This window comes from Neofelis nebulosa, chromosome 18 (genome assembly GCF_028018385.1).
Source record: "Neofelis nebulosa isolate mNeoNeb1 chromosome 18, mNeoNeb1.pri, whole genome shotgun sequence".
Lineage (NCBI taxonomy): Eukaryota > Metazoa > Chordata > Mammalia > Carnivora > Felidae > Neofelis > Neofelis nebulosa.
The window spans coordinates 45,083,718-45,110,810 of record NC_080799.1 but is presented as its reverse complement, the minus strand read 5'-3'; the positions used below and the strand labels follow the sequence as shown (position 1 = coordinate 45,110,810).

Sequence of the window (27,093 nt, the reverse complement as noted above, 5' to 3'; positions counted from 1 at the left end):
TTTTTCCAACGTTTTTTATTTATTTTTGGGACAGAGAGAGACAAAGCATGAACGGGGGAGGGGCAGAGAGAGAGAGGGAGACACAGAATCGGAAACAGGCTCCAGGCTCCGAGCCATCAGCCCAGAGCCTGACGCGGGGCTCGAACTCACGGACCGCGAGATCGTGACCTGGCTGAAGTCGGACGCTTAACCGACTGCGCCACCCAGGCGCCCTACAACTAACTTTCAAAATTGCTTTAGTACTTACTCTGCTTTGGAACATGTGCTATGTTTCAGTTTTCAAAAATATTGGATTGTTTTGTAAGCTAACGTTTCTGCTTAGAGATGCTTTGGGGGCCCTGCCTGAGGCTGTCTCTCCACGCTGTCTCTTCGATGCCTGCAGCAGAGCACTGTGTGGAGCGTCGGGGTTTACTGACATGTGACCATTTCAGGGTGTGGGACTGACCCTTGGCGCTCTCTCCTAGGCCAACGAGGTGACAGACAGCGCATACATGGGTTCCGAGAGCACCTACAGTGAGTGTGAGACCTTCACCGACGAGGACACAAGCACCCTGGTGCACCCCGAGCTGCAAGCCGAAGGGGATGCCGACAGCGCCGGTGGCTCAGCTGTGCCCTCCGAGTGCCTGGACGCCATGGAGGAGCCTGGCCACGGTGCCCTGCTACTGCTCCCAGGGAGGTCAGTACCCTGCCCCTGCACAGCACGAGCATTGGTTGCAAGACACCAACCGAGTGGCTGTGCCCGAAGGGCAGATTGGGTTTCTGGACGGGTTGGTATCAGAGAGCTGTGCAGTCATTGTGGGATGAGCCCATGCTCATCGTGGCCCTGAGCGGGCTCCCAGCCCCCACGGACCTCCCTGCCTGGAGGTGCTCCTCCTGCTGGCCACAGATGACTCTGGCTAGACATGTTGCACAACTTCCTTGGCTGTAGAGAGAAACCTGATCCTGGATTTCTCACCGAAGTTCTTTTTTTTTTTTTTTTTAATTTTTTTTTTCAACGTTTTTTATTTATTTTTGGGACAGAGAGAGACAGAGCATGAACGGGGGAGGGGCAGAGAGAGAGGGAGACACAGAATCGGAAACAGGCTCCAGGCTCCGAGCCATCAGCCCAGAGCCTGACGCGGGGCTCGAACTCACGGACCGCGAGATCGTGACCTAGCTGAAGTCGGATGCTTAACCGACTGTGCCACCCAGGCGCCCCTCACCGAAGTTCTTAGAAACCAGGGCAGGACACCATATTCAGGGCACATCTCCCAGCAGGATCTTAGAACTCACTTGTCTTTATCGCACCCTTGCCCAGATCTGTTTTCCGCCCTCCCCGCCCCTGCTCCAGGCGTCCCCCTGTGATTGAAGACCAGCGAGGGGAGAGGGCAGGGTCCGACAGGTTCTGGGTGGCAGTTTGCCTCTGCTGTGTGGGAAGCCATCATACTTAGCTGCTTTGGAAGTGGTTTGGTTTTATTTTGTTTTGCCTGTTTTATTTGATTTCACTTTTTGTTTGGCCCTCACAGAGTTTTTGTTTTTCTCTTTAACTGAAGTATGGCATACTGGCCTGTGAGTGCAGCTGTCATAGGTGTACGGACCCGCCAGCAGCCTCACAGGCGCCCTCTGCCTGGCGCTTAGGAAGAGTAACTACCCAGTGGTGCCTGGGTGGCTCATTCTTGATTTCTGCTCAGGTCTTACTCTCACAGTCCATGGGGTCAAGCCCCGCATTGGTCTCCATGCTGACCGTGCAGAGCCTGCTGGGGATTTTCTCTCTCCCTCTCTCTCTTCCCCTCTCCTACTCATGTGTGCACACACTCTCTCTCAAAATAAATAAATAAACTTAAAAAAAAAAAAAAAAGTAACCACACAGGATTGTAGCCTTGTTACACCTGGCTGCTTTTGCTTCATGTTGTGGCTGTTGCGGTTCATCCAAATTTTTGTATAGTTGTCAGTTATTTGTTTTCATTATTACTAGAGTTTTCCGCTGTATGAATGTGCTGCAGCTTTTGAATTCATTGTTGGTGGCCATTTGGGTCGGGTTTACAGCTTTGGTTCTGTGAACAAAGTTCCTATAAACACCACGTGACTCGTGGCCTGTTTGTACCCAGGAGTGGGACAGTGCTGCATGTGCGTGTTGGGCTGTGAGGCTCCCACACCAACTGCAGTCCACACAGGTACGGATGGGGCTTCTCGTAGTTACCTGCCTGCCAGCCGCCTGCGGGGCTCTGGTCACTCCCCGTCCTCCACAGCGCCTGGGCTGCGCTGCTTTCTCGTGTGCCTTCTCCAGAGGGCATGGAGCTCAGTGTTGGTGTGGGATATTCTTAGTTGCATTTCCTTGGTGAGTGCCTTTTCTTGCGTTTAATGCCCATTTGGTGAAGATCCTTTTTTGTGAAGTGCTTGTTCAAGTCTTTTGCCCCACTTATTTATTGCAGGGATCTGCAAACTTTTTCTGTAAAAGGCCAGATAATAAATACTTTTTGGTTTGCAAGCTGTATAGTCTCAGCAGCCAAGTTCTGCTGTGAAGTGGAAAGTGGCGCAGCTCATGTCTGTGTCCCATTCCTACTTTCCCAAAACAGGCCATGGATGGGATTTGGCTTCTCCTGATCTGTTGGGTTGTCTTTTTCTTACTGATTTGTAGGAATTCTTTATATATTTTAGATATGAGTGCTTTCTCTGGGATGTGTATTACAGGATGTGTTTCCTACTCTGTAGGTTGCCTTTGCACTTTCCTGCTAGTGTCTTTGAGGAACATGTGTTTTGTTTTGTTTTTTAACGTTTATTTATTTTTGAGACAGAGAGACAGAGCATGAACGGGGGAGGGTCAGAGAGAGGGAGACACAGAGTCTGAAACAGGCTCCGGGCTCTGAGCTGTCAGCACAGAGCCCGATGCAGGGCTCGAAATCACAGACTGGGAGATCATGACCCGAGCCGAAGTCGGACGCTCAACCGACTGAGCCACCCAGGTGCCCCGAGGAACATGTGTTTTTAATCTTACTGTGGCTTGGTTCATCCATTCCTATTTTGTGGCTAGCACCTCTGTATTGTTTTAAAAACCTTTGCTTACTGAGGCGCCTGGTGGTTCAGTCAGTTAAGTGTCTGACTTTGGCTCAGGTCATGATCTCATGGTTCCTGGATTTAAGCCCCACGTTGGGTTCTTGCTGACAGCTCGGAGCCTGGAGCCTGGAGCCTGCTTTGGATTCTGTGTCTCCCTCTCTGCCCCTCCCCCATTCGTGCTCGTTCTCCGTCTCTCTCTCAAAACAAACATTAAAAAAAAAAATCTTTGCTTACTTCACACAACTATGATTACTTCTGCTTTCCTTTAAAAGCTTTTTGTTTGTTTGTTTGTTTCACCTCTGTGTTCAGATCTGTAATCTCCCCATAACTGACTTTTTGTGTGTGGTGTGACATAGGGGTCATCTCCCAAATGGGTATCCATTCAATTCAGCCTCAGTTTTGAAAAGATTCCTCCTTCCCTCACTGTCTGGTGTCACCTTGGTCCTGCGAGGTGGCTGAGTGTGTGGAGCTGTGTCTGGACTGTGCACTCTGTTCTGTCCATTCTCAGATCAGTACCACACAGTCTTGTACTCCAGCGTGTTGTAGATTGTACTGTCTGTGTAAGTCCTCCAGCCTTGTTCTTCAAGGCTGCGAGGCTGTGTTGGTGCCTTTTGGCCCTTTGGCCTTTCCATGTGGGTTTTAGAATCAGCTTGTTGGTTTCAGGACAAAGGCATTTGCTGGGATCTGGGTTAGGGTTGTGTTCATTATAGATGAATTTGGGGAGAATCAACATCTTCACATTGTCAGATCTTCAGTCTTTGAATATAGTATCTCTGTCCACGTATCTGAATTTCAGTGTGTTTATGTATATGCCTCAGGATGATGAGAAGTGAGATCATCCCCATCTCAGTTTACTCAGGTTTCCTTGTTCCTGAAAGCGAGTGTGTGTAAGACCACGGGATTTGCCCTGAGTGGCTTCAGGACTGCTCTTTGGGCACGTGCATTTCTGGGTGGGCAGTGGGCGCGTGCTCCGAGGGTTGAGCAGCCGTGATGGTCTTGGGGGCGTGCACAGGGACCCATTTCTGTCCCTGACTCTGCCTGTGAGACCCTCACTTGGTTCCCCGAGGCCCCTTTCCCCTTTGGAAAGGGGCAACTCTCAGATTCGTGTGCCCATCAGTGGTGATGAGCTTAATCCAGCCCTGGTGGAGGTGCTGGTGGAGCCACAGCTGTTTCCTGTTGTCCCTGGTGAAGCGCTGGGCCTCCCAGCACTGGCTCGGCTTCTGCCAGCCTCCGGCGGTGCCAGGGCACCTAGTGCTCTGGAAGCTCTGGAAAGCGGGTGTGCAGGAGTGACCTCTCTCTCAGAAGGATGGGTGCTAGCAAACCCTTTACCTTCCCTGCTTGGAATCCTGCTGTTCTGAACTTCACATCCCAGCAGACGTCTGCGCTCACACTCTCCCGCAGTTGTGTGAAGACAGCAGCTGCTGGTACGGGCACAGGTGCATTTGCAGGAGACGCGCTGAAGTGTACGGTGAACTCCCGGGTTCGAATACTTGTTACAAAATAAAGAATAAAGAGTCTTGCTTCTGAAATGATGATATTTGGGATGTGTTAAAATATATTGTTAAAATCAATCTCACCTGTTCATTTATTTCTTTCTAATGTGGCTACTACAATGTTTGAACCCAAGCCTGTGGCTAGTAGCACATCTCTGCTGGAAGGTGCCATCACAATATGGGTTCTGGAGCCACCAGTCACAGTGCGTTGCTTTTGTGTTGCCTTTGCAGATCCCACCTGCACAGCCAGTCCGTCGTCACGGTGATAGGTGGCGAGGAGCATTTTGAGGACTATGGTGAGGGCAGTGAGGCAGAGCTGTCCCTGGAGACCCTCTGCAATGGGGAGCATGACTGCAGAGACCCCGCTTTCCTCACCCCCAGGTAATGCAGCCCTACACTGCCCTGGCATGTGTGTGTGCGTGCACGCGTGTGAGGAAACGTGTGCATGTATGTATGTCGGAGAACATGTGTGCATGTATGCATATATGTGGGAGAACATGAATGTGTGACTATCCGTATGAACACATGTGAGACCATGTGTGTGTTTCCGTGCACACATGTGTGAGACCACGTGTGCGTGTATATGTGCGTGTGTGAGAGAACATGTATGCATGTATCGGCATACACGCGCGAGAGCATGTATGTGTGTGTCCATGTGTACACACGTGTGGAAGACCATCATGTGTACATGTGTGGGAACATGTACATGTATGTACGAGTGTGAGAGAGACCACATGTACATCATGTATCTATGTGCACGTGTGAGAGAACGTGTGTGTACACGTGTGAGAGACCACGTGTGTATCTGTGTGCACGTGTGAGAGGAAACACCTGTGTGTCCGTGTGTACATGTGTGTGAGAACATGCGTGTATGTATCCGTGCGTACACGTGTATGTGAGAGAGAACGTTTACAGTCTGCCCTCAGCGATTTCAAGTACATGATACCGTGTAGTTACCACGTTCTATGTTCGAGCCTTAGACCTTACTCCTCTTGCAGCTGCACGTTTGTGCACGTTTGATCAGCCTCTGCGGGGGCTTTAACATCGCAAGTGATTCTTTGGATTCATGCCCAAATTGTCTGGAACGTTCTGCATGAGTAGGTCGAGGTGCTAGGTCTAAAGGGTGAGACCTTTGCTCATGGAGTAGATCCTCTCCAGCCCACCTTTCTCTTAGGGCTCCGCGTGTGTCCAAACAAGGGACCTGTGGACCTGGCAGTCTTTTGCTGGTGACTAGCCCATCTGAGGACGTGCCTGCCTGTGCCAGCGAGGTCCCGCCTGGCTCAGCGGCTGCTCTGCGCCAGTCGCGGATCTGCTTGGCGCCAGGTTCCTCAAACCCTCTCTATTTGCCGACAGCGGAAGCCGAGTATCTCTGAACCTGCAGCCGTGAGGCCCTTCTTTTGCCGAGACCGTTGCCCTGGCCCAGAGGACCTGCGGCCCGGGAGAGGGCCTCTGTGGCGAGCCTCTGGGAGTTGGTGTGAGCGAAATATGTGCGTGGTTTTAGCAGCTTTTCTTTCCACGTGCGTGTTCGTGGTGGTGTGAGGCAGAGGCCAAGGACTGGACGCTGCTAACCCCGTGTCTGTCTAGTTGGGGAGTCTTTCTGGTCTGCTCGTCTGTGCCTCCCAGCCAGCCTTTTCAGTATTTTCTGTCTCAGGTGTGACTTCTGCGCTACCACTAATATTTCCCTTCAACCTGTCTTCACATGGAACTTCCAAACCAGCTTCCAAAAGCCAGCAGGTCCTAATGTCTCAAGGACATCACTGCCTTCCTGCTTTCATCTTCCTGTAGTGGGTGTCCCGCCAGTGCTGTGAAAGTCCATTTAAATTAGATCACAGGGAGGAAAACAGAATCTTGAGTTATTTTATTTAGCCAGTTAATTTATTTTTGAGAAAGAGAGCGTGTGCGTGTACAGGGCGGGAGCACAGAGAGAGGGAGAGAGAACCCCAAGCAGGCTCCATGCTTGGCATAGAGCCCGACGCTCAGTCTTAGGATCGTGGCATCATGACCTGAACCAAAGTCAAGACTCAGACACTCAACCTACTGGAGCTACCTAGGTGCCCCTGAATCCTGAGTTTTTAATGAAGGCCTTAAAAATGACAGAATTGTTGGTGATCATCATCCATGCATAGTTCTGTCACTGGTGGGCTTTAGAGCAGCGAGTAAAGGAGCTGCAGTACAGTAAGTTAAGCCCCACCTGGAGACGCGTGCTCTGCTCTCACACTGGTGTGTTTTTGACAAAGGACAAGGCAGCAGCATCTCCAGTCATTTCGCTTCTTGTTAAAAGAAGAGTTTGTATTTTACAATGAAGCCCATGGGCTACCTATTTCCTCTGAGCACCTGACCAGGAAGGAGCAGATGTGTGGCCAAGTCCCCTCACTGTTCCAGCTGGTGTGTGTCACCGGTCCTAGAGGTGACGCTTGAGGGAGGTGGGCTCACAGCAGTCTAAAAGCAAGAGCCAGAATGTTCCATAGCCTGACACAGTGCTTTTGTCCAGCCCCTCTGTGGGGTCACAGATAACCTGACGGGTCCTCGCTGTCTTCTGAACTGACACTTCTCGTCTTTCTAGCACTGATCCGCTTGCCGCAAAGCTGCACAGCATCCTCACTGATGAGGCTTTTGAGTTTTACTGTAGCCAGTGCCACAAACAAATCAACCGCCTTGAGGATCTTTCTGCTCGCCTGAACGATCTTGAAAAGAATAGGTAACTGACTAGTGCCTGGCCTTGCTCTGTTCAAGTGGGAGGGAGACTCCAGTTACCCACAGCTCCTGCCAGTGGGTCTGGCTGGAGGCGCTGCTCACTCGGCTGGGCTGAACCGCAGCCCGGAGGCAGGACCCCTCCCCTGCCCCCGCCCCCCCCCCCCCAACCCTGCATGTGCTGAACGTCTGCCCTCCTCGCCCTGTGCATGTGACACCCTGGGTGTGTGCTGCAGCCTGAGTCACTGCTTCTGTTCCCAGGGGAGGAGACTCCCTTCCCATGCTGTGTGTCCTGGGAGAGGGAACCCAACGTAGGAAAGAGAGTCTGCACCCGGAAAGAGATACATGTTTCATTTTACTAAAAGGTTTCTTTAACTGGGAGTCACTCCAAAGAGCTTTGGGAAATTTAAAGTGAGATTTGGTCTTTAAAAAAAACAAATTCGTAACAGCTTTCAGAAGTATATGTTTACATCCAGTGAGCTCTTCCTTGAACTTATTACTTTATGTTGTTGGGGGTTTTTTTCCTCTATATGTTGTTTCTTTAAAGTTTTTTTATTTTTTTAAATATAGTTTTAAAAACGTTTGTTAGTTTATTGTGAGAGAGAGTGAGCACATGCACTCAAGCAGGAGAGAGGCAGACAGAGGGGGAGAGAGAATCCCAAGCAGGCTCCACACTGCCAGCACAGAGCCCGTGTGGGGCTTGAACCCACAAACCATGAGATCATGACCTGAGCTGAGGTCACGAGTCAGATGCTGAACCGACCGAGCCACCCAAGTGCCCTTAAGATTTTTATTTTTAAGTAATCTCTACACCCAGGGTGCCAACTTTGCTACCCTGTTTTTAAAATAAGCAGCCGGGACCCAGCATGTGCCTGCTGCTCCCTGGCCTTGGTCATCCCCGGTCTGTCCCTCCTCCCCGTCTCCCAGTTCTGGTTTGTGTCAGAGTGTTAGCCTCCCTCTCAGCCATCTGTACCCAGCCCTACTCAGGTTGGAGCTCCAGAAGGAGACCGTTCCTTTTGCTGGATCCCCACAACTTCACACCCTCCAGTTAAAGAAAACATGTTTGAGTAGCTTGCACATATTGACGTCCATGGAGCATATTGTTGATTTAGGCCCCAGGCCAGCAGAGTTGGTGAGTGACCCACAAAGAGCTCTCACACTGGGCAGGAAGGGATGGTTTGTGCTGGTCAGTGGTGTGGGCTCCCAGGCGGCAATCTCAAGTGGCTGTCTGAAAAAGAGGGGACATGGCTGGTGGGAGGTTACATAAAATGTGGCAGAAGGGCAAGCCATCCTGACAGCTTCAGCCTGTTTAGAGTGGTCTTTTTTTTTTTTTTTAATTTTTTTTTGACTTTTTAAAATTTATTTTTGAGACAGAAGCAGAGCATGAATGGGGGAGGGGCAGAGAGAGAGGGAGACACAGAATCGGAAGCAGGCTCCAGGCTCCGAGCCATCAGCCCAGAGCCCGACGCGGGGCTCGAACTCACGGACCGCGAGATCATGACCTGAGCTGAAGTCAGATGCTTAACCGACTGTGCCACCCAGGCGCCCCTAGAGTAGTCTTCTAAAAATTCCTCCTCTGTCTTGAGGAGCCTGCCCCCCCCTTAGGGCATCAGCCCAGGGCAGCTCAGTCTTCCTGGTGGGTCCCCGTGGCTGAGAGCCCTGCTGTGCTCCTGACCGGCCTCCAGTTCCAGCTCAGGACATCTGATGTCTTCACCCCTTTGTCTTCCGTTCTGTGCAAAACTCACCACACAGACCGCAATCCAGCAAATGCCCAGTTGGGTGGAGAAGATTCTTTGTGGCCAGTTGGAAGCTTCAGAGGGGAGTCTGGGGGGAGGTCTCAGCAGTACCGATGAGAACCTAGCCTTCCAGGGAGACTTGGGGGAACTGTGGCAACTAGGGATTTCGAAGACCCACTGGGCTCTTCCGTAGGGAAAACTAGTCTTCTTGTATGTGGTTAGCTGGGTGTTCAGTGCTCCGGGAAGGTCCCTCCACCCGACTGGTGAGGGGTCACCTGTCTTTCCCAAATGGAGACCGCTGTCCTGCTAAGTGGGTTTGAGTACAGGAATGCCATCTCTGTTCTTGAGAGTAAGCACGAAGACCTGTCTCATCTCTCATTTCTGAAGACTTTTGATGCAGAAGTGATGTTTTGCCGTGTTGAGAACCTGCCGCATAACGGCCAGGATCGCCTCTCTAGGGTCCCCTTTTTTTTTTTTTCAGCTTTTTTTTTTTTTTTTTTTTTTTTTTTTTTTTTTTTATTTTTGGGACAGAGAGACAGAGCATGAACGGGGGAGGGGCAGAGAGAGAGGGAGACACAGAATCGGAAACAGGCTCCAGGCTCCGAGCCATCAGCCCAGAGCCTGACGCGGGGCTCGAACTCACAGACCGCGAGATCGTGACCTGGCTGAAGTCGGACGCTTAACCGACTGCGCCACCCAGGCGCCCCACTAGGGTCCCCTTTTGAGAGGGGGAGCCTGGGATGTGGCTGAGTGTGGCCGGCAAGTCCAGTGGGGCCTTCTGTCCAGTCTGAGCCATTCCCTGAGAAAGACCCTACCAAGGTGGGTTCATGTGCCATTAAAATCGTTATTCTCATCAAGACACAACTGTCAGGAAAGTTGTCCTGAACACTGAAGTTAAGGAGATCTAAATCTTGCTTGTTGGTTTCCAAGAAATTGTCTCAAAATAAATGTATTTGGTTATGGTTTGTGGATGATGAAAGGTGATTTAGTCCCAACTGTGTTTGGAAGCTTTGATGTCATTTATATTTTCTACCCAGTGAACCTCGGAATGTACCCACAGTGATCATACTTTCCAGGTACTTACCGCCTGTATGAAAACAATTCATTTTGTAGAAATTAAGAATACTAAGAAGAAGTTAAGAGTAATAAGGTCTATTTACAAATTGTAAACCTCAAAACTGGACTGGCAGTGCAGCCCCTGAATAAGTAAACCGAGTCTGTCCTGTCCCATCAGCCTCAGGGAGTCCCCAGGATATTAGGGTGACATATGTGGTGTGAGTCGGGGCCCTGCCAGGAGAGGGGACACACAGGAGTGGGCGTGAGGAGTGTGATGAGTGAGTAGCCCCAAAGGGATGGAGCGATGAGGGCCCCGCGGGAACAGCAGCTGTGAAGAGGCCAGGCAGCGGGTGTCCCCCTGACGGCACACCAGTGGAATTTGCTGGGAATTTACCTTCTAGAAGTTGATGGAAATCTGCCCTCTGGCCTGTACCGGAGGCCCTCCATGGCAGAACTGCCCGGGGAGGCGCTGGCCCCTGGGGAAGCTGCCAGGCAGGATCTGGGGTGAGCCCCACCAGTGTCTCTCAGAAGCTAGGTGTAGCCGAGGACACATGGGGACCCTCCCACGAGGGCCCTCTCCAGCACCCTCTGCTGGTAGAGCACGGCAAAGGAAGACTGGGAAAAACGCCCCAATCCTTTTCCACAGAATAAGTGGGGAGGAAGAGTCTGGAAGTGGGCAGCTGTAAATTGGTAGCTGACACAGTGTAGGTTTTTCTGCCCGAACTGTGCGGGAATCACAGGCGTGTCTCGGATGAGCAAGCTGAAGGGAGATGCCATGGGTCTGGTTCCTGGCGTGGGAGACGAGGGTTGTCCTTGTGTTGGAAGAGGGCGTGTGTCTTCTCGTGGGCTGAGGCCGGTAGCTTAGCAGTTACATTTGAAAATAAAACTCGGGACTTCAGCAATGAGAGGTAAGGTAAGTTTGGCCTTTTTTGCCACCTCAGAGGATTCTGTCAGCCGGACGATGGGTCCCAAGGCGGCAGGGGGAAGGGCTTCCAGATCACCGCCCAGGTACATGAGGTTTCAGTGCCTGAGTTAAAGTTCGAGTCCGAACTTTCCTGTCACAAACAGGCTTACGTCACATTTCATGTGGGGCCTCTGACGGCCAAGTGATTGGAGGGTAAGCGTTTGGCACGTGGCACTCGTGCAGCCCACCGGTGGGTGTGGTGCTGGGCTCGGCCTCGGAGCTAAGGTCTGGTCGCGGCTCCATCTGGGACCTCTGGGAGTAGGAAAACGTGACTTGGCGAGGCCCTGGGACTGTCCCCTGTGTCCCTGAATGTTTTGCTGAGCAGGCCTTTCTGTGTATGGCGCTGGTCTCGGCGGGTGCTGCACGCTTGTGAACATGCCCCATCCCCGTATCTCTTCAGCCTGAATTTCCTGTTTCCTCCCCTTCCTCCCTGTTCTCTGACACGATTTTCCTGTTTATTTTGATTTTGCACAGTCCAGCGAAGCGGCTCTCCAGCAGGAAGGTGGCAAGGTAGGAGACCCTTGGTTATTTACAGAGATGTTCTGAAATGTATCATTAATCATAGCTCTTTAAAACGTGTTTAGAAAATAGTATCTTCCAAGATAAGTTTTTAAAACTTTTGGAAGTCACCTCGCATGGTTTGGGACTGAACATAATTCCTGGGGATGGGTTGTGAAACCAGTTTCCACCGCCACACCATGCCACGATCAGACCCTGGTTTGTGACAGGGAGGTTTGTGCTGAAAGCTCCCGGCATTGTGCCCATCTTACCAAGTCTTCGCAGAAATGTCCTCAGGCGGCCCTTGGCATCCCCACGTGTCATGTCTGCTGTAAAGTAGCCCACGGTGTTATCCGCGAGGGTCATGGCAGAGCCCTGGTCTGGGTCGGCCTCCTTCAGATGCTCTGCCCTTCACGCCCACGCTGGCTCTCCAAGGTGAGAAGAGGGTGAAGGCGAGCCAAATGCCGAGTTTCTGAAGAACACACTCTTGTGGCCATTTCTCCACCTCCCAGCTTTGGGTCTACCTGTCGGCTTCCTGTGTAAGAGGTGGCAGCACACACAAGTACCCTGTGCGCCCCAGGGCTGGCTCACCAGTTTTCACTGGGCTTGTCTGATGCCAGCGTTTCTCACAGGAAGCCATGGAATGCTCACTTACTTCCTTTCTCTGACAAGTTGCCACTTCTGGAGTCAGTGATGGCTGTGATATTGCCACTTGCCTCGCCTTCTCGCCGCACCCCTGCCTGCCCTGCCCAGCTAGGGCCTCTGCCCTCTGCATGGGCACCATGGCTGTGGGCAGTAGCACTGTGGTCCCTGGCCTGCACTAAGTGTGTGTTTCAGGGCTGGGGTCATGCTGCTCCCTGAACCCGTCTCCCTTCTTTTATCTTCATGTTTTTTGTTCGGCACATATTGTAGCTTCTTGAGAAAAGAGGTGTCCAGGAGATACATTTTTGAGACCTTGCTGGATACTTGACTCCCGTGTGTGACTTCATACAGAATTTGAGGTTGGGAGCCCCTCCTCTGAGGAGCTGTGCACACACCGCCCAGTACCTCCCAGCGCTAGGGCTGCTGCCAGGGCCCTGAGGCTTTCACGTTTTCTTCACAACTTTCTCCCTGGAAGCTGAATTTTCAGGTGTTTTCTCTATCCCTGAAGTTTAGAAACTTTGTGATAAGTCTCATGAGTCCTTCCTATTAATTATGCTGGACAGAATGACAGACCGTTTAGGTCTGGGAGTCTCCACCCCTTGGTCCCGTGGACCTTTCTTAGGCTGTTGGATAGCTTCATCCATCCCCCATCCTCCCTCTGGAACCTCCTTGCTGCCCTGTGTGCCTCTGCTCTGGTTCCTCCTGTGACAGCCACAGCGTTTTCTTCGTGTCTCTTCCCCATGTCCTGGTCCGGGCCATCTTTCTAGAGACTTTTCCCTCACAACTGGGGCTGCTGCTGTCCGTGCTGCTGTGGTTGCTTACAGCTGGCAGGTGGCCTCTGGCCCATGTGTGGTGTGGATAGGCCTCGGGCCGGCTGGTGTCCCGGAGGGGGATCTGTGCTGGGCCTGTGTGTGCGGTTCTCCTCCTCTGTAAGGGTGTGGTTTGGAGCCGCTCCTGTGTGGTCTCAGGTGCTGGGCCTCCCTGGGTTCTCCAGAGCGACGGGCTGGCTGCCAGCGCCTCCCTGGCCGGCCGCAGCCCTCCTACCCACTTCCAGCGTGGGCACCTTTTCTCTGGTACGGCCTAGTCTCTTCTTTGCCCTTGGCATGGGAACCTCCTGTGTTTCTTTTTCTAGTGTCTTAGGGGTTTAGTGGAAGCAGAGGTGAAGGTTGTCAACCCTTTTCTGCACTTGTTCTCACCAACCCCCTTGTAGAGGAGCATCGAGACTCCAGGGAACATAACGTGCAGTCCAAACTACACGTTTGTTACAAGTTTGGCATTGCTTTCCTCCTCCCCACCATGTTCCACCCCAGACGGCCTACAGATGGTGACAGGAAAGAAGGTAAAATCTCTCCCCCCAGCCTCCTGTATCCAGGATGTGGACAGGCCCTGGGGTCCCTGGGCCCGTGCTACCTCAGCTCTTAGTCTCTCTCTGCCTGCTCCTTTGAAATACTCTCTGAGAATTTGATCTTTCCTTCACAGATACCATTTGGTATGAAAAAGTCTAGTCTGCGACTGTTTATAGTTTGGTTCACAAACAGCATATTTACAGTCTACACACGCAGACGCACACACACACACACACACACACACACACACACACAGTTTTAATCTGCCATTTTACGCTTCAAACCATCACTAGAATTCTAAGGAAAACTCAGTCACAGGTGCTTTCGCTGTTCACATTGTCTCAACTCTTTACATGTGGCACTGGACCGTGTGGTTTGGAACCTCCAGCTCTGGCCTCTGAGACCTGGCTGTGTGCCTGGCCTAGATGGAAGTGGTTCTGGGGTCAGTGTGCGTACAAGGACCCGGAGGAACCTGCACACAGCACAGCCGACCTCAGGACAGGGGGCAGCACCAGCGGGATGGCTACAGGGCTGACGGCTGCCATGCACAGAAGGCACCCTTGGGGTGCATCAGGCATCTCCCACAGCCCCCTCTCCTGGTGGGTCTCCTGCGTGGTGGTGGATTTAGATAAACAAGGCCTAAAGGGGCCACACGGTGAGGCCACATATTAGGAACCCATGTTGGGGCCAAAGTCATGGAGGGGTATTTAAACACAGCAGTTGGACAAAAACAGGATGGCCCTTTGGGTTTAGCACCCTTCAGGGAATCAGATGAAATCCACAGAAAGGTGCTCAGTGTCCCACCCAGGATACCTCCGCTGGACTTCTGATCCCCAGGGGTGAAGATGTCCTCCTTTTTTGTTCCCCTTAGAACATACCTCGAAAAAGATTTAAGGAATGTATCAGCTCAGTCAGTGCTAAAAACGAAATAGAATTTCATGCCTTTGATAACGTAGAAATCTTCAGTGTAGTTTTTAATAGCATTTTAATTGAATTCTTATCGTGTGTTGTGTCCTTAAAAGGAGCTGTTTATTTATACAGCCTCATTTACACCTCATAATAGCTCATGATCCCCATTTTTATAGGAGAGTAAGGCTCAGAGAGGTGAGCGGCTTTCTCAAGGCCACACAGCTGTGAGCATCAGGCTACTGAGTTTGGAGCCTGGGTCATCGTGGGTAGACTTGCTGCTGGGACTCTGTGCAAATGGTCTGAGCGTTTTAAGTGCAGGTAAATTAAGCTGATACAGTGTCACCGTAGCCAGTGAGACTGCCTCTGGGGTGACTGTGAACATAGTTTGCTGAGCACCTGCTAGGGCGCCAGTGGCTGGGGAACGAAGGAGGGCCTCTGAGGCTACTGAGGGCGCTTCTGCAGGTCCACCTGGCGTGGCCCACAGTGCAGGGCTGCGGCCGCAGGGGTGCTTGCGTCTGCGCGTCTTCCCAAGCTTGACCCCGGGAGAAACTCCAGGCGCGGCCTCGAAAGAGACCCCTGGCCTCTTGCTGTTACTGCCACGTAAGGAGTGTGTTTGAAAACCAGGTAGCAAGAGTGCGTGTGGGTGACGCTGCGTGCAGAAGGTATGATCCCGAATTAATGTTTCACGGGCCTGTGGCCGAGAGGAGATTAGTTCATATCGCAGAGAGGAATGAAGTCGTGTTTTATTACCCGAGGACAAAGTACCCTCATCCATTAGCTTCCCAGGAAGGCGGCCAGGACGTCAGGTTCCAAAGAGCAGCGGGGCTATCCTGTGGCCCTTGGGTGGCTGTGTCCTGCCGGGACCCCCTTCGGTGGAAGCCTGGGCCCGTGGTGCTGGCTTCTGGTGTTCAGCCCAACAGATGCTCACGTTTATAGAGCTAGTGACTTTTCCTTGCTGTGCTCTGCTGAGGGACCTTTTCTGGACTGGGCTATTGTTTCTTCTCCACAGGTACCTGCACCAGTCAGGGGCCCTGACTGTGGAGGCCCTACAGGACCCTGCCCCAGACCCCGTGGAGGGCATGGAAGAGGACATTGCTGATAAGGTAGGCCCTGGACCACCTGCAGATGGCACAGCCAGGTCTGAGGACGTGTGCCGGTGCTGCCGCCTTGGGGTGCAGGCCATGCTGGGGTGGGGGGTGCCAGCCTCATCAGAGGCCCCAGCGACTGTGCAGTGGAAGGAGCGTTTCCCGTTGTGCATGGAGAGGCCGGTTGTCAGCCGTATCTGCCCGCGGGCCCATCTGGCTGCACCGACGTGCAGGGACTCTGTTCCCCTGACTCCTGGAGGCGGAATCTGGGGGTGCTCGAGGTTACAGGGTGGTGACCACAGAGCCAGACAACGTGTGGAGTCAGAGTTCCCAGAGAGTCCGTGTGGGGGGTTCCTCGGGGCAGGACAGCCATGCTGTGGAAGCGACCCCAAGTTTCTCAAGGGCCAGCTCAGCCAGAAGGGAGGAGGAGTGGCAGAATACCCGCAGCTCTTCCCGGGTCCCTGCTTGCTTCCTCCGTGAGCTGGACGGACCCCGGTCCCGCCCAGTGGACACCGCCTCCTGATTCTGAAGCCCCTGTGTCACTCCCGAGGTCGTCTTCCTGGAGAAACGGGTGTCGGAGCTGGAGAAGGACACGGCTGCCAGCGGGGAGCAGCACAGTCGGCTGCGGCAGGAGAACCTCCAGCTCGTGCACAGGTGAGGAGGGCGTCCGTGGCCCTGGCTGCCTGTCCGCGTGTGACCCCGCAACCCCCTTGCTGCCACGATGTGGCTCACACGTGGGAGTGCCCCTCCACCAGCCACCGGGAGCCAGGTCAGGGGATGGTGCCAGCGGCCTCCCAAGCGTGGTTCCCACTTAGTGCTGCCCCTGCCCCCGGCGTGTGTCCGGCCCCAGGGGAGAGACCAAAGGGAGGCACCACCTCAATTGTCAGGAGTATGACGGCCAGCACCCAAGCTGCCTGCGCAGAGTGTCCAGGAGAGGCTGGCGGAGGTCACATGTGGAGAGTCATGGAACTCTCTGGTAGGGTCCCCGATGTGTGTCCCTGTTTCCGAGAACCTGTCCTGGCCCAGAGATGCCTGGAGATGGGCTTGCTGCTCTGTGACTGTTGCTGTGCTTGGTACACCCCTATCGTCCCCTCTACCGTGTCCTGTGAGGCAGGTGCCACCTAATGTGCCATCTCGCAGGCGAGGACACCGAGGCACAGGCCATCGTCAGAGCCAGCCAGTGGGGCCAGGAAGGGTAGGGCCTCCAGAGCTCCTGCACTGGGGAGCTGGACCCACCCTGGAGCACGCGGGCTCTTGCAGGGACGGGAGGAGAGCGGGAGCCACCGGCAGAAGGCACGCACAGTCTGGCTCAGCTGGGCATCCGTGCTGACCTCCCCCACCATTGTTTTGTCTGCATTTTGGAACCACTCCTGCCATGTAGCCTCACACCCAGTATAAGGGAGGACGTGTCTCTTGCAGCATATGAGTTTGGCTCAGGAGCGTCAACTCCCTGGGCTGTGCCTGCACGCAGCTGGGTGTCACGGGGACACAAACAACATTGTGGGGACGAGACAGTGTGGGGAGGCCCTGGAGGCGGGGGGAAGGCTGGAGGCTCTGCCCTCACTGGGCGGCCTGTACCTGGGCCCGGGCCTGAGGCTGGCTCTGCCACACATTCTGTGATCTCAGGCTCACCTGAGTAGGTGTTGTGAGTGCTCCCGATGGCAGGACACAGGCCCGCGTGCACTCACGGCTCCAGGGGTTGCTTGGCTCCTGCCGTGATATGTTCATCCTGGAAGGCACTGACCTTCCCCACCCGTCCTCCAGTCTCCTCTTTGGATGCTGAGAATTAGAACGAGTCGTGTTACTGCACACCTACTCCGTATGTCACTTTAACAGTAGAAACAGGTTCCCTATGTAGTCGAGGGCCTGGGTCAGGCAGCTGCACGCCCTCCAGGCTCTCACGGGAGGGTCTGCCCGTGGCCTTGCTGCAGAGTTGGGTGGGGTCGGCACGCTCATGGAGGGGCTTGGTTCCAGTGCTGCACAGAGCATCTGCCACATCTCCGGAGGCGCGTGTTCTCCCTCCTTGTTCGCGTCCAGAGGGACGTGGATGGGCCACCGCACTCATTTCTCAAGCTGACTGGTGAGGCTTCGTTTGATCCGATGACACTTATCAGTTATCCACGTATGGAGTGGAAAGTCCACGTGCTGTGCCCCGGGGCTTGCCACGTCCAAACCTGTGGTATTTCTTTAGGTGTTGCCTGAGCTCTCCTAAAAACAGCATGCTTCTGCTGCCTTTCCTGCCATCCCAGCGACACCCTCCCCCCCCCCCCCCCCCCCCCCCACGCAGGTTCTGGTGCTCAGCTTCGTACTTTCTGGATCACCACCCCGGATGATCACCTGGGGCGGGCGGAGAGAAGCAGGTTCTGTGAGGCCTTGTGTGTCTGCAACGTGTGTGTCTGCTGCCAGTGTGACTGGGTCTGGAGTTGTTCGGAAGCATGGGTCCCCGGGACCTGGCAGGCAGGCTCTGGGCCTTCTGACCACACTGTGACCTCAAGCCTGGCGCTCCTGTTCTTCCTGCCCTCTGTGGGGTCTGAGTTCTCTGCCTGGATGCCGGAAGGGTCTCGTTTCCTGTGCTGGCACGTGGTTTCCAGTCTTTAAATCTGGAAGCTGTGCTTCCGCTTTGGGAAGATTTCTAGAATTATTTCTCTGCACGGCTTGTTCCATTTTCTTATTTGTCTGAACTTCTGTTAATCCAACGTTAGACCTTCTGGACTTTCTCATTTTCTTTACTTTTCTATTCTCTTTGTCATTTCCGTCTTTTAAAATTCTAATATCCTTGTTTTTCTTCTTCAGCTCTCCTGTTGAATTTAAAATTTTTTCTTCTCATGTTTTTAATTTCTGAGAATCACTTTGTAAATTCCCTTCTGGTGTCCTGTTCCTGTTTCCTGGAAGCAGTGTCTTTGCTCTGAGGCCTGGGTTACAGGGCTTTCTCCTGCATGAGGTCCTTTTTCTCTGTTTGCTTTGGCCACTTTGTCAACACCTTTCCCATGGTTTCTGGTGATCTTGGGCTCTCCGTTCACTCTTACGTGTGAGGCACCCCAAGGAGGTTGAGAAGCCCTGTGTGCATCGACAGCTTGTGGATGTGGGCTCCATGGGCAGGGCCCCGAGCCCTTCTCTCTGGGATGGGCATTCCCTGCTTCCTGCACGTGGGTGTGGTGGTCTGGGAAGGTGCCGGGGTCAGGGCCCCCATGTGCACGTTTCCTTTGTCTCCGGTTACTGCTAACACCCACCCGTGCCTCTCCCATGGGTGACCTGGGTGCTCAGCCTACAGTGTCCGTGCAGGGTGCTCCCGGGGGCGGGCTCCTGGTGGGCTTGTGCCCCTGGGAGGGTCTCCTGGCCACACGCCGAGCGAGCTTCCCGAGAGCGCTGGAGACCGTCCCTGCTGTCACAACTTTGCCACCATCTCGAGGCCCTGGGTGCGGGCATGGGAGGCCGAGGCTGTCTGGGGGGTACGACCCCTCCTTCAGAACCATCCTTGACCAGAGCTGTTGGGTGGGGGGGGTCTCTCTTTCTCTGCTGCCCCTCCTTCCCTTCGCCTTCACAGAGCCAATGCCCTTGAGGAGCAGCTGAAGGAGCAGGAGCTGCGAGCCTGTGAGATGGCGCTGGAGGAGGCGCGGAGGCACCGGGAGCTCGTGTGCAGGATGGAGCGGGAGCGCAGCATCGAGGTGGAGAGCCTGCAGGCCAGGTGGGGCGTGCAGCCCCGGTGGCTGCCCCTCCCAGCACATCCGGTGTCTTAGAATAAAGCCGATGTTAGAGAAAGGGAAAGCCCAGGCGAGGAAAGCTGTAAAAGTGCTCAGTGTCACAATTCAAAGACTGACCCTACGTGGATGTCCTTCTGAGTCCGTCTCTAGTTGGGGTTCTCCTAGTCAGAACGCCAGGCCTCTTGCAGACAACTTGACGCAGTGCCTTTGTGCTGCTCCGGAGGTAGGAACCTTTGAAGAGTCAGGAAAAGTGGGGAAAGCAGCGTGGGTTTGCACGCCCTGCATGAGACAGCCTGTCAAGGCCCAGGAGCAGCAGCAGCCACCACGCGGGGTGTAGGCCGGACATGCGGCACACGCGTATGGTTGTCTCTGCGAGCGGGGGTCTTACAGCGTTGGGGAGAGAGAGCCCGCGTGTCCGTCAGCGGAGAAATGCTTGAACAGGCCGTCTGAGATCTCCCCAGAGGTCCTCCCCAAGGTCAGAGAGGGCAAGGGCATCTGATGGCTCATTTCATAGCTGAGCTGGAGCCACTTCCCGAATTTGGGATACGGCAGGTGTAACTAGATGAGTGGGTTTCCAGGCTCTGCAGCCCGAGTGTCCCTCCCCCACTCCTAACGCTGGGGTGCATTGGACTTGACTGGAGAAGAGCTCCTGTGCGTTTTTAAGAGTAGGGGTGCAGGAGGGGCTGCATGCAGGGCTGTGCCAGCCACCTGGACACGAGGCCCCCTGGCATGTAGACGCAGTGGGGTGCTGCTCTGGGTTCAGCCGGGCCCAGATTCCGGCTTCCAGAGGACAGAGAAGGACGGGAAAATGCACCTGACATAGTACACACCCGGGAAACACACCTTCACCAGGCGATCCAGGTCAGCATCACCTGTGGGGAGTCGTGAGGACTCAGACACCCGATCTGGTGACGAGAAGGGCACCTCCCCTCCATGACCCGTCTCATCACGAGAAACACCAGATCAACCCAGCGTGAGGGACGCTACCAAATAAGTGACCAGAACTGCTCAGGACTGTCAAGGCCATGAAAAGTCAGGAAAGGCCGGGAGACTGCCACAGACAGCAGGGGACAAAGCAGATGAGGCAGCGTGTACAGTGTGGCCCAGGGACTGGAGGGCACGATTGGGAGATGACATGAAGTCTATGGTTTGATGACTAGTATACCCCGCAGGGCTGTGGTAAAGGCACCACGTGACCACATGACGGGCAGATGCCATGCAGGAAGCAGTACCGGCCAGGCCCACAGGGACTCCACGCCACGTCTGCAACTTTTCTGTAAACCCCAAAGTATCCCCAACCCCAAGTGTATTTTGTTTAATGTTTGTTTAATTTTGAGAGAGAGAGAGGCAGAGCACAAGTGGGGGAGGGGCAGAGAGAGAGGGAGACACAGAATCAGAGGCAGGCTCCAGGCTCTGAGCTGTCAGCACAGAGCCAGACATGGGAGCTTGAACTCGTGAACTGTGAGATGATGACCCAAATTCGGGTGCTCCACCAACTGAGCCCCTGAGGTGCTCCCCCCAAGTGTATTTAATAACTGTCCCAGCGTAAGGGAAAGCTTGGGCCCAGAGTACTTGAGTGGTATGTAGGGTCGGAGCATCTGAGGAGGCCTCTGTGGCTCCCTAGGCAGCTCCTGGCAGGGCTGCTAAGACACTGGGTCTCCCTTGCCCCAAGGAGCCACGTTTCTGGGTTGAAGTCCCAGCTTTGTTCTTGTGTCCCAGGCTGCAGCAGCTAGATGAGGAGAACGGAGAGCTAAGGTCCTGCACGCCGTGTCTGAAGGCCAACATTGAGCGCTTGGAGGAGGTGAGCGGTCAGTGGGGAGCACAGAGTGGGTGGAGCCCAGCCCTGTCACATGTGGACACACGGTCAGCCAGGCCGGCTCACGGGCCTGCCACCCTCTGCACCTCATGGGTCCTCTGAAGCGAGGCAGCCACTCGGCCAGCCACGGGGTGGGACCAGAGGCCAGGAAGCTATGCTGTTCCGTAGCGCAAGCTGTTACCCTGGGCCCACCGGCCCCATACGGTGAGGACAAGGACAGCTCGGTCCCCGCCTGGCTTCCCAGCTTTCTCACGGATCCAAGAGTTCAGTTTACATTAACCTGTGGTCTGAATCCAGGGATGATGTCCTCCAGGGGCTGACACCCAGCTGGACCCCTCGTGCCCTGTCCTGCAGCTGTTCACTCGAGAAGCCTCTCCTCCCCTCCTCTCCCCTCCCGGTCACGTGTCCCCTGGGAAGCTCCGAACCCGGAGAACATCTGAGACCACCTGGGCTCTGACTCCCATGAACTATTCCCTCTGGGCAGCCGTGGGTCAGATCCTGCTCTTGCATGGATCCTTTCTGCCCTGCCTCGCCTGAGGAACAGTGTGGCCTGTGCAGACACCCTGCGCCAAGGGCACCCCAGGCGCATCTGCAGGCGCGGTGCTCGGGGTCAGCACTGCTCCAGGAGCACCATGCCCGGGTGATGGGATGGCTGAGACGCAGCCATTATGGGCTGAGCCCGGGGGCCACGGAAGACTCGGGAAAGCTGTGTGGTTGGGGCAGCAGGCAGGCTTATTTCCACAGGAGAAGCAGAAGTTGCTGGATGAGATGGAAGAGTTATCCCTGCGGCTCAGTGATGAGCAGGAGAACAGGAGGAAGCTGGGGGACAGGCTGAGCCACGAGAGGCACCAGTTCCAGAGGGACAAGGAGGCAACCCAGGAGGTGAGCGTGGCACCCGGTAGGGGTGGGACCTGCGTCCCTGCGTGGGGTCCGTGCCTGTGCCCTCCACATCCTGAGACCAGCTGGCGGCCATGTGGTGCTGGGCGTGAGGTGGTGTTTGGGAAGCATGGCTGGCATTGTCCTCCCACTTGGACGTGGCGCTCGGACTGACCCAGAGGTTCTGAAGCTGAGGGCTGAGCTGCCACTCGCTGCCTCGGGTGCCCGAAGGCCTGCTCACCCTGTGGTTGCCTGCAGTTGATCGAGGACCTGCGCAAGCAGCTGGAGCACCTGCAGCTCTTCAAGCTGGAGGCCGAGCAGAGGAGGGGCCGGGGCAGCAGCATGGGTCTGCAGGAGTACAACAGCCGCACCCGCGAGAGCGAGCTGGAGCAGGAGGTCCGCAGGTTGAAGCAGGTGCGGGCAGCCACACCCCTGTATCCCCGCAGAAGCTTCCAGGAGCCCAGCATGGGGCAGGGGGCACGCAGGGAGCTGGTGCCCGAGCCAGAGGCCACTCCAGCCACTCCCTATGCGGGCTCAGCCACTAGCGGGGGCCCCCCGCCCCGGGAGTGACCCTGTCGTGTCCCCTATTCAGGATAACCGTAACCTGAAGGAGCAGAATGATGAGCTCAATGGGCAGATCATCAACCTGAGCATCCAGGGTGCCAAGAACCTCTTCTCCACGTCCTTCTCAGAGTCCCTGGCTGCGGAGATCAGCTCCGTTTCCCGAGATGAGGTAAGGCCCATCCAGGCCCGGCCACCGGGATGTGCCACAGTCTGTGCATCAACCCAGCACTGACCGCTGCTCTTCCCACAGCTCATGGATGCGATTCAGAAGCAGGAGGAGATCAACTTCCGCCTGCAGGACTACATTGACCGGATCATCGTGGCCATCATGGAGACCAACCCATCCATCCTGGAGGTCAAGTAGAGGCAAGAAGGCCCAGGACCCCACCCGCACCCAGGAGATGGCCACGGCGCACACACAGCCGAGACAAGCGGCTGGGCTGGGGTGCATAGAAGGGTCTGCACAGGGAAGAGGAACAGGAGCTCCGGGGCCAGGGCCCACGCAGGAGAGGGTGGGGCTGGGCCTGCTCTCTGCAGAGATGTGGGGAGCACGGCTCAGGCTCAGGCGAACCCCTCTGCGAGCTCTCTCTCATGTGGCAGATCTCTCTGCTGCCCTACTTGTCAGGGAAGAAAGGAAGGACACGTCCCCACCGGGACACTGCCATCTGCATCTGCTCAGGGGCCCTCACCTGGATGGCACAGAGGCCCCAGGACCCTCTCACCAGACGTGGTGGCGTGGGAAGGACTGCCAGGCAAGGCGGTGCACATCAGGCTCTGGCCGGGAGCTGCAGGACCCCGGCTTTCCTGGGGCTGTGACTCTTGAGCTGCTCCGCCCAGCCACCCATCCAGAGAGGGCACCGCAGTCCAGCTTCAGACCCAGGGGCTCTGCAGCTGGCCACGCAGCTGTCCCCATGCCCCAAACCCTTGCTGCGGTAACAGGGCTGGGGCCGAGCCTCTGCTCCGAAATCAGGACCTGAGAGTCCCACCACATGGAGCATGCTCCCTGCGCAGGGTGGGTCTCAGGGCCCCTCTGACTCCAGGTGTGGCAGCATCGTGGTGAGAAACTGCTTCCCCATGGGTGTGGTCCCCGGCCTCCTGGAGCCCTCCCCTCCCTGAGCACGTCTCAGCTGCTCTGGGTGAAGTCCCGGTCTCCCAGGCCAGAGTCCACATGTCTGGCACCATGGTTCCTCTGGGAGTTTGAAGTCACTGAAGTGGCCATCCTTCCCCGAGCTGCATTTTGGAGGAGGCTGGGTGGTGCAGGTTCTCTAAGTACATAGATCCGGAGCAGAGATCAAGGCCCTCCTGGCAGCTTGTGGGTTCCTTCAAGAAAGCCATTGCCTGGCTCTGTGCCACCACCACCAGGCACTGCACCACCGTGGGGGCTGCTGGGCCTGCCCCCACCCTGCGCCTGAGCACTGTCCAGGAGCCTCTGGGTGCTCCAGGTGGGTCAAGACCCCACACACAGACTGGCCACTGCTGCGTGCAAGTGCGTATGTGAGGGCGTGTGTGTGTGTGTGTGTGTGTGTGCGTGTGTGTGTGCGTTGCCCTGTGTCCCTCCATCCTCCGTGTGGCCCACCTTCTACACTAAGATTTAAGATGTTGCCTCGTATTGTACATTTTGGGGAAAGCCTTGGGTGTAAATCAGTGTAAACTTGGAGGAGAGATTTTTCTATCATGTAGAGTAGGTATTTTTTATAGATTGAAGGTTGATCAATTTTTTAATACTTCCAAGAGAGAAAACTATCTGTGTATACACATGAAATATATATATATATATATATATATATATATATGTATGATAATAAATACTGGAACTCTGCTTTCCGTGCCCAGCCCTGCCCCCGTGACACAGACTTGGATCTGTTTCTGTCCATCACCCAACGGTACCGTAGCTGTAAATATGAGTTGCAGGGAGATGTTTCATGCACACACCCAGGTGTGGACTTGCACAGTGATCCTCTTTCCTTCCCCTTGAGAAAGACTTTTCAGGCAGAGCAGTGGTGACCTGGATACTAGAGGGCAAGGCCAGGACGCTCTCACCGAAGATTAAAGCTTTCTATACCCACTGAGGCCGGCTTCTTCCTCCGTGGGGTCTGAGGGCTGGGTGGGGGTGCCATGGGCCTCGCCTGGTCCCCCAATGTATTTGGGGGTTGGAGGCTTTGCGCCACGTGAGCTCAGACAGCAGGAGACCTTCTGGTCAAGCTGGCCCTTCCTGGAGGCCCCAGGGTTGCACCTCCAGTCTGAACCCCCAGCGGAGCTCAGCCAAGGGTCCCTCCTGGGGCGGGGCCATGTGATGGGGCTTTGGGGGCCATGGGTGTTTATGGGAGGACACAGCCCGAGTATAAGCTGGGCTGAGGGGTTGCATCGCAGACCTGGGGCTCCTCAGTGTCCCCATGGGACATGTAATCGGATAAAGAACAGGCCTGGGGTGGGGGGTGGGGGGGGGTTGGGTCACGCAGTATACCCAAACTGAAAGCACAGGGGAAGCACAGGTCCCGACAGGATTTGGCTTGAATATCAGGAAGAAGGTCAGGCTGGGTGCCCAGGCTGAGGAGGAGAGCTCAAGTGCCACCGTAGTCGGGGAGGACAGTGAGAAGGTTCTATGGGCAAGTGACTAAATCTAATTTGAAGTGGGGGTTGTTGGCCAAACCCCCCAGACTCGATTCCCCAGCCCAAGTATCCATAGGAGTGGCAAACCGTGCATATACCACACTCCTCGCACTAAGCTACCTGCATGCCAGTCACAAAACTGAAAGGTCCAGGGAAGACCAAAGACCCCACCCCCAACCACCCAGCAAGGCCCCAAACGGGCTTGAGCCCAGGTGTGCTGGCCCACCGGGCCAATAACCTGAGGGCCATGGGGAGGGGACACGGTCTGGCCTGTGGTGAGCAGGGGCCCCAGGACTCCTCCCCAGCTGGGGCTGCAGCAGCCGGACTCCAAAGGGTCACCAGGGTCAGGCCTGGGAGCCCTGGATCCTGTGTGGGTGGCAGTGAGGAGGGCAGTGAGGACACAGACTGTCATCCTGCACGTGGCCCACTTGCCCCTGGTCCAGCATGTGCGTACCACCACCGAGGGTCCCTGTGCCCGAATCCCGCTAGAATCTCCATTCCGTGAAGGTCTTTGGGTATGTCGTCTACTGCTGTGTCCCAAAGCCGAGAACAGCATGGGCGCACGTGGGATCTGCACAGGGATGCTTGAGCCAACGCCTCCCACCGATACACAGGGCTCTTTGTCACAGGGCTGTTTGTGTTCGGCCCTTTCCAACCCTTTTCCAGCTCCCTCCCCTTTCCTTGGACACAGAGCCACTCCACAGTCCTGAAAACTCCTCCTGAGGCCCGCTTGTAGTGACTGGGCTTCCGGCCCCTTGCTGGGAAGGGCAGGAATGCTCCTCTCTCCTTAACCGCCCCCCCCCCCCCCACGCCCCTGGTGTATGGCCTGGCTCTGAAAAACTCTGCAGTGAGCTGACAGGAATCTCGATTCAGTTGCTTATCTTGTTGGGAAGTTACATGATACCAGTTGAAACACAGCCACCCCAGGCAGTGTGCTTTGGAAGGGGCAGGGGAGGGAAGGGGACCTGTGGAGTTTGGCCCTTGACTATCTTCTGTGATTCCACAGCCATCATGCGGGGGAGGAAGCTAGGGACAGGCAAGTCACAAGCTTGCTGCTTAGAGAACTCAGGAAGGGGCACCATCCCGGCTGCAGCATGCGGAGAGTCAGAGAGAGGTTTTCCTGGGGCTTGGTCTCCTGGGAATACTGAGCTCTGTCCCTGTAGGTCCTACTGAGGTTAGCTTAGATTTTCTGGACACTGAAACAAACCAAGCTTCCACTTAAATTCTAAGTGTGACACCTGGATGGCTCAGTCTGTTAAGCAACCGACTCTTGATTTAGGTGCAGATTTGTGAGTTTGAGCCCCACACTGGGCCCGTCACTGACCCTGCAGAGCCTGCTTGGGATTTTCCCCCGCCCGCCCCCCCCCCCATGCTATGTCTCTCTCAAAACAGTTAAAAAACAAAACAAAACCCAACTCTACCCTATCTGGAGGCAGAATTGAGCCACAGCCCAGTACTCTTCCTGACTCTCTTAGACTACAGGCCTGGTTTTTCTTGTCTCTTGCATGACCAGTGCCTCCTCAGGCTCCCCAAGTGCCCCCTGAACACGACGAGTCTTTAGGGCTCTGCCCTCAGCATCCTGGCTCCCCATTCCACAGCCTCCCTGTGCTTCGGCTGCAAGTGAACGTTTTACTGCATGTCCTGCTGCCTCCAAACATTTAGGCGGCACAGGGGCCTCCAGTTTCGTGACCTCTGGCTGGGTGACCTCAAGCTGTCCAAAGGGAACTTAGCGGTCAAGACCAGACCTAGGAAGCTCTTTTGTGAATGGTGGTGGCGGCGGGGCGGGTGTGTTGAGAGGCCCCCGTGGAGCAACAGCAGCTTCCCGGGTTTAGGGGTCTTCCTGTCAGGCACGAGGCTGAGCGCGCCGTGGGTGGTATCTCACTTCGTCCCCCTCCACCGAGAAGGAAACCGAGGCTCACAGAAGTAATGTGACCAAGTCACGCTGTAAGTGCCCAGGCCGTGTCTCCACCCAGGTCGGTCCCACCAAAACCGGAGCTTTTGACCACGAAGCCTTGAGAGGACCCGCGGAAGCAGACAAGTTGCAAAGAGGATTGCGGCCGATGGGAAGAGGGG

General features: G+C 55.2%; 1 protein-coding gene across 2 annotated transcripts in view; it reads left to right on the top strand.

Annotated features, from left to right (window-relative positions):
• Positions 1-24,479, top strand: part of RAB11FIP3 (RAB11 family interacting protein 3) — an 86,209-nt gene extending 61,730 nt beyond the window's left edge. The window contains exons 4-14 of one of the 2 annotated variants that reach the window (XM_058710964.1): positions 465-676; positions 4,758-4,907; positions 11,448-11,483; positions 15,378-15,471; positions 16,004-16,107; positions 18,998-19,138; positions 20,874-20,955; positions 21,715-21,852; positions 22,105-22,260; positions 22,439-22,579; positions 22,661-24,479. In XM_058710964.1, coding sequence (XP_058566947.1) covers positions 465-676; positions 4,758-4,907; positions 11,448-11,483; positions 15,378-15,471; positions 16,004-16,107; positions 18,998-19,138; positions 20,874-20,955; positions 21,715-21,852; positions 22,105-22,260; positions 22,439-22,579; positions 22,661-22,774 — 1,368 coding nt within the window. In that variant the 3' untranslated portion in view covers positions 22,775-24,479. The remainder of the gene's footprint in view (positions 1-464; positions 677-4,757; positions 4,908-11,447; positions 11,484-15,377; positions 15,472-16,003; positions 16,108-18,997; positions 19,139-20,873; positions 20,956-21,714; positions 21,853-22,104; positions 22,261-22,438; positions 22,580-22,660) is intronic. The other variant, XM_058710965.1, reaches the window with a different exon arrangement.
• Positions 24,480-27,093: the final 2,614 nt, after the last annotated feature.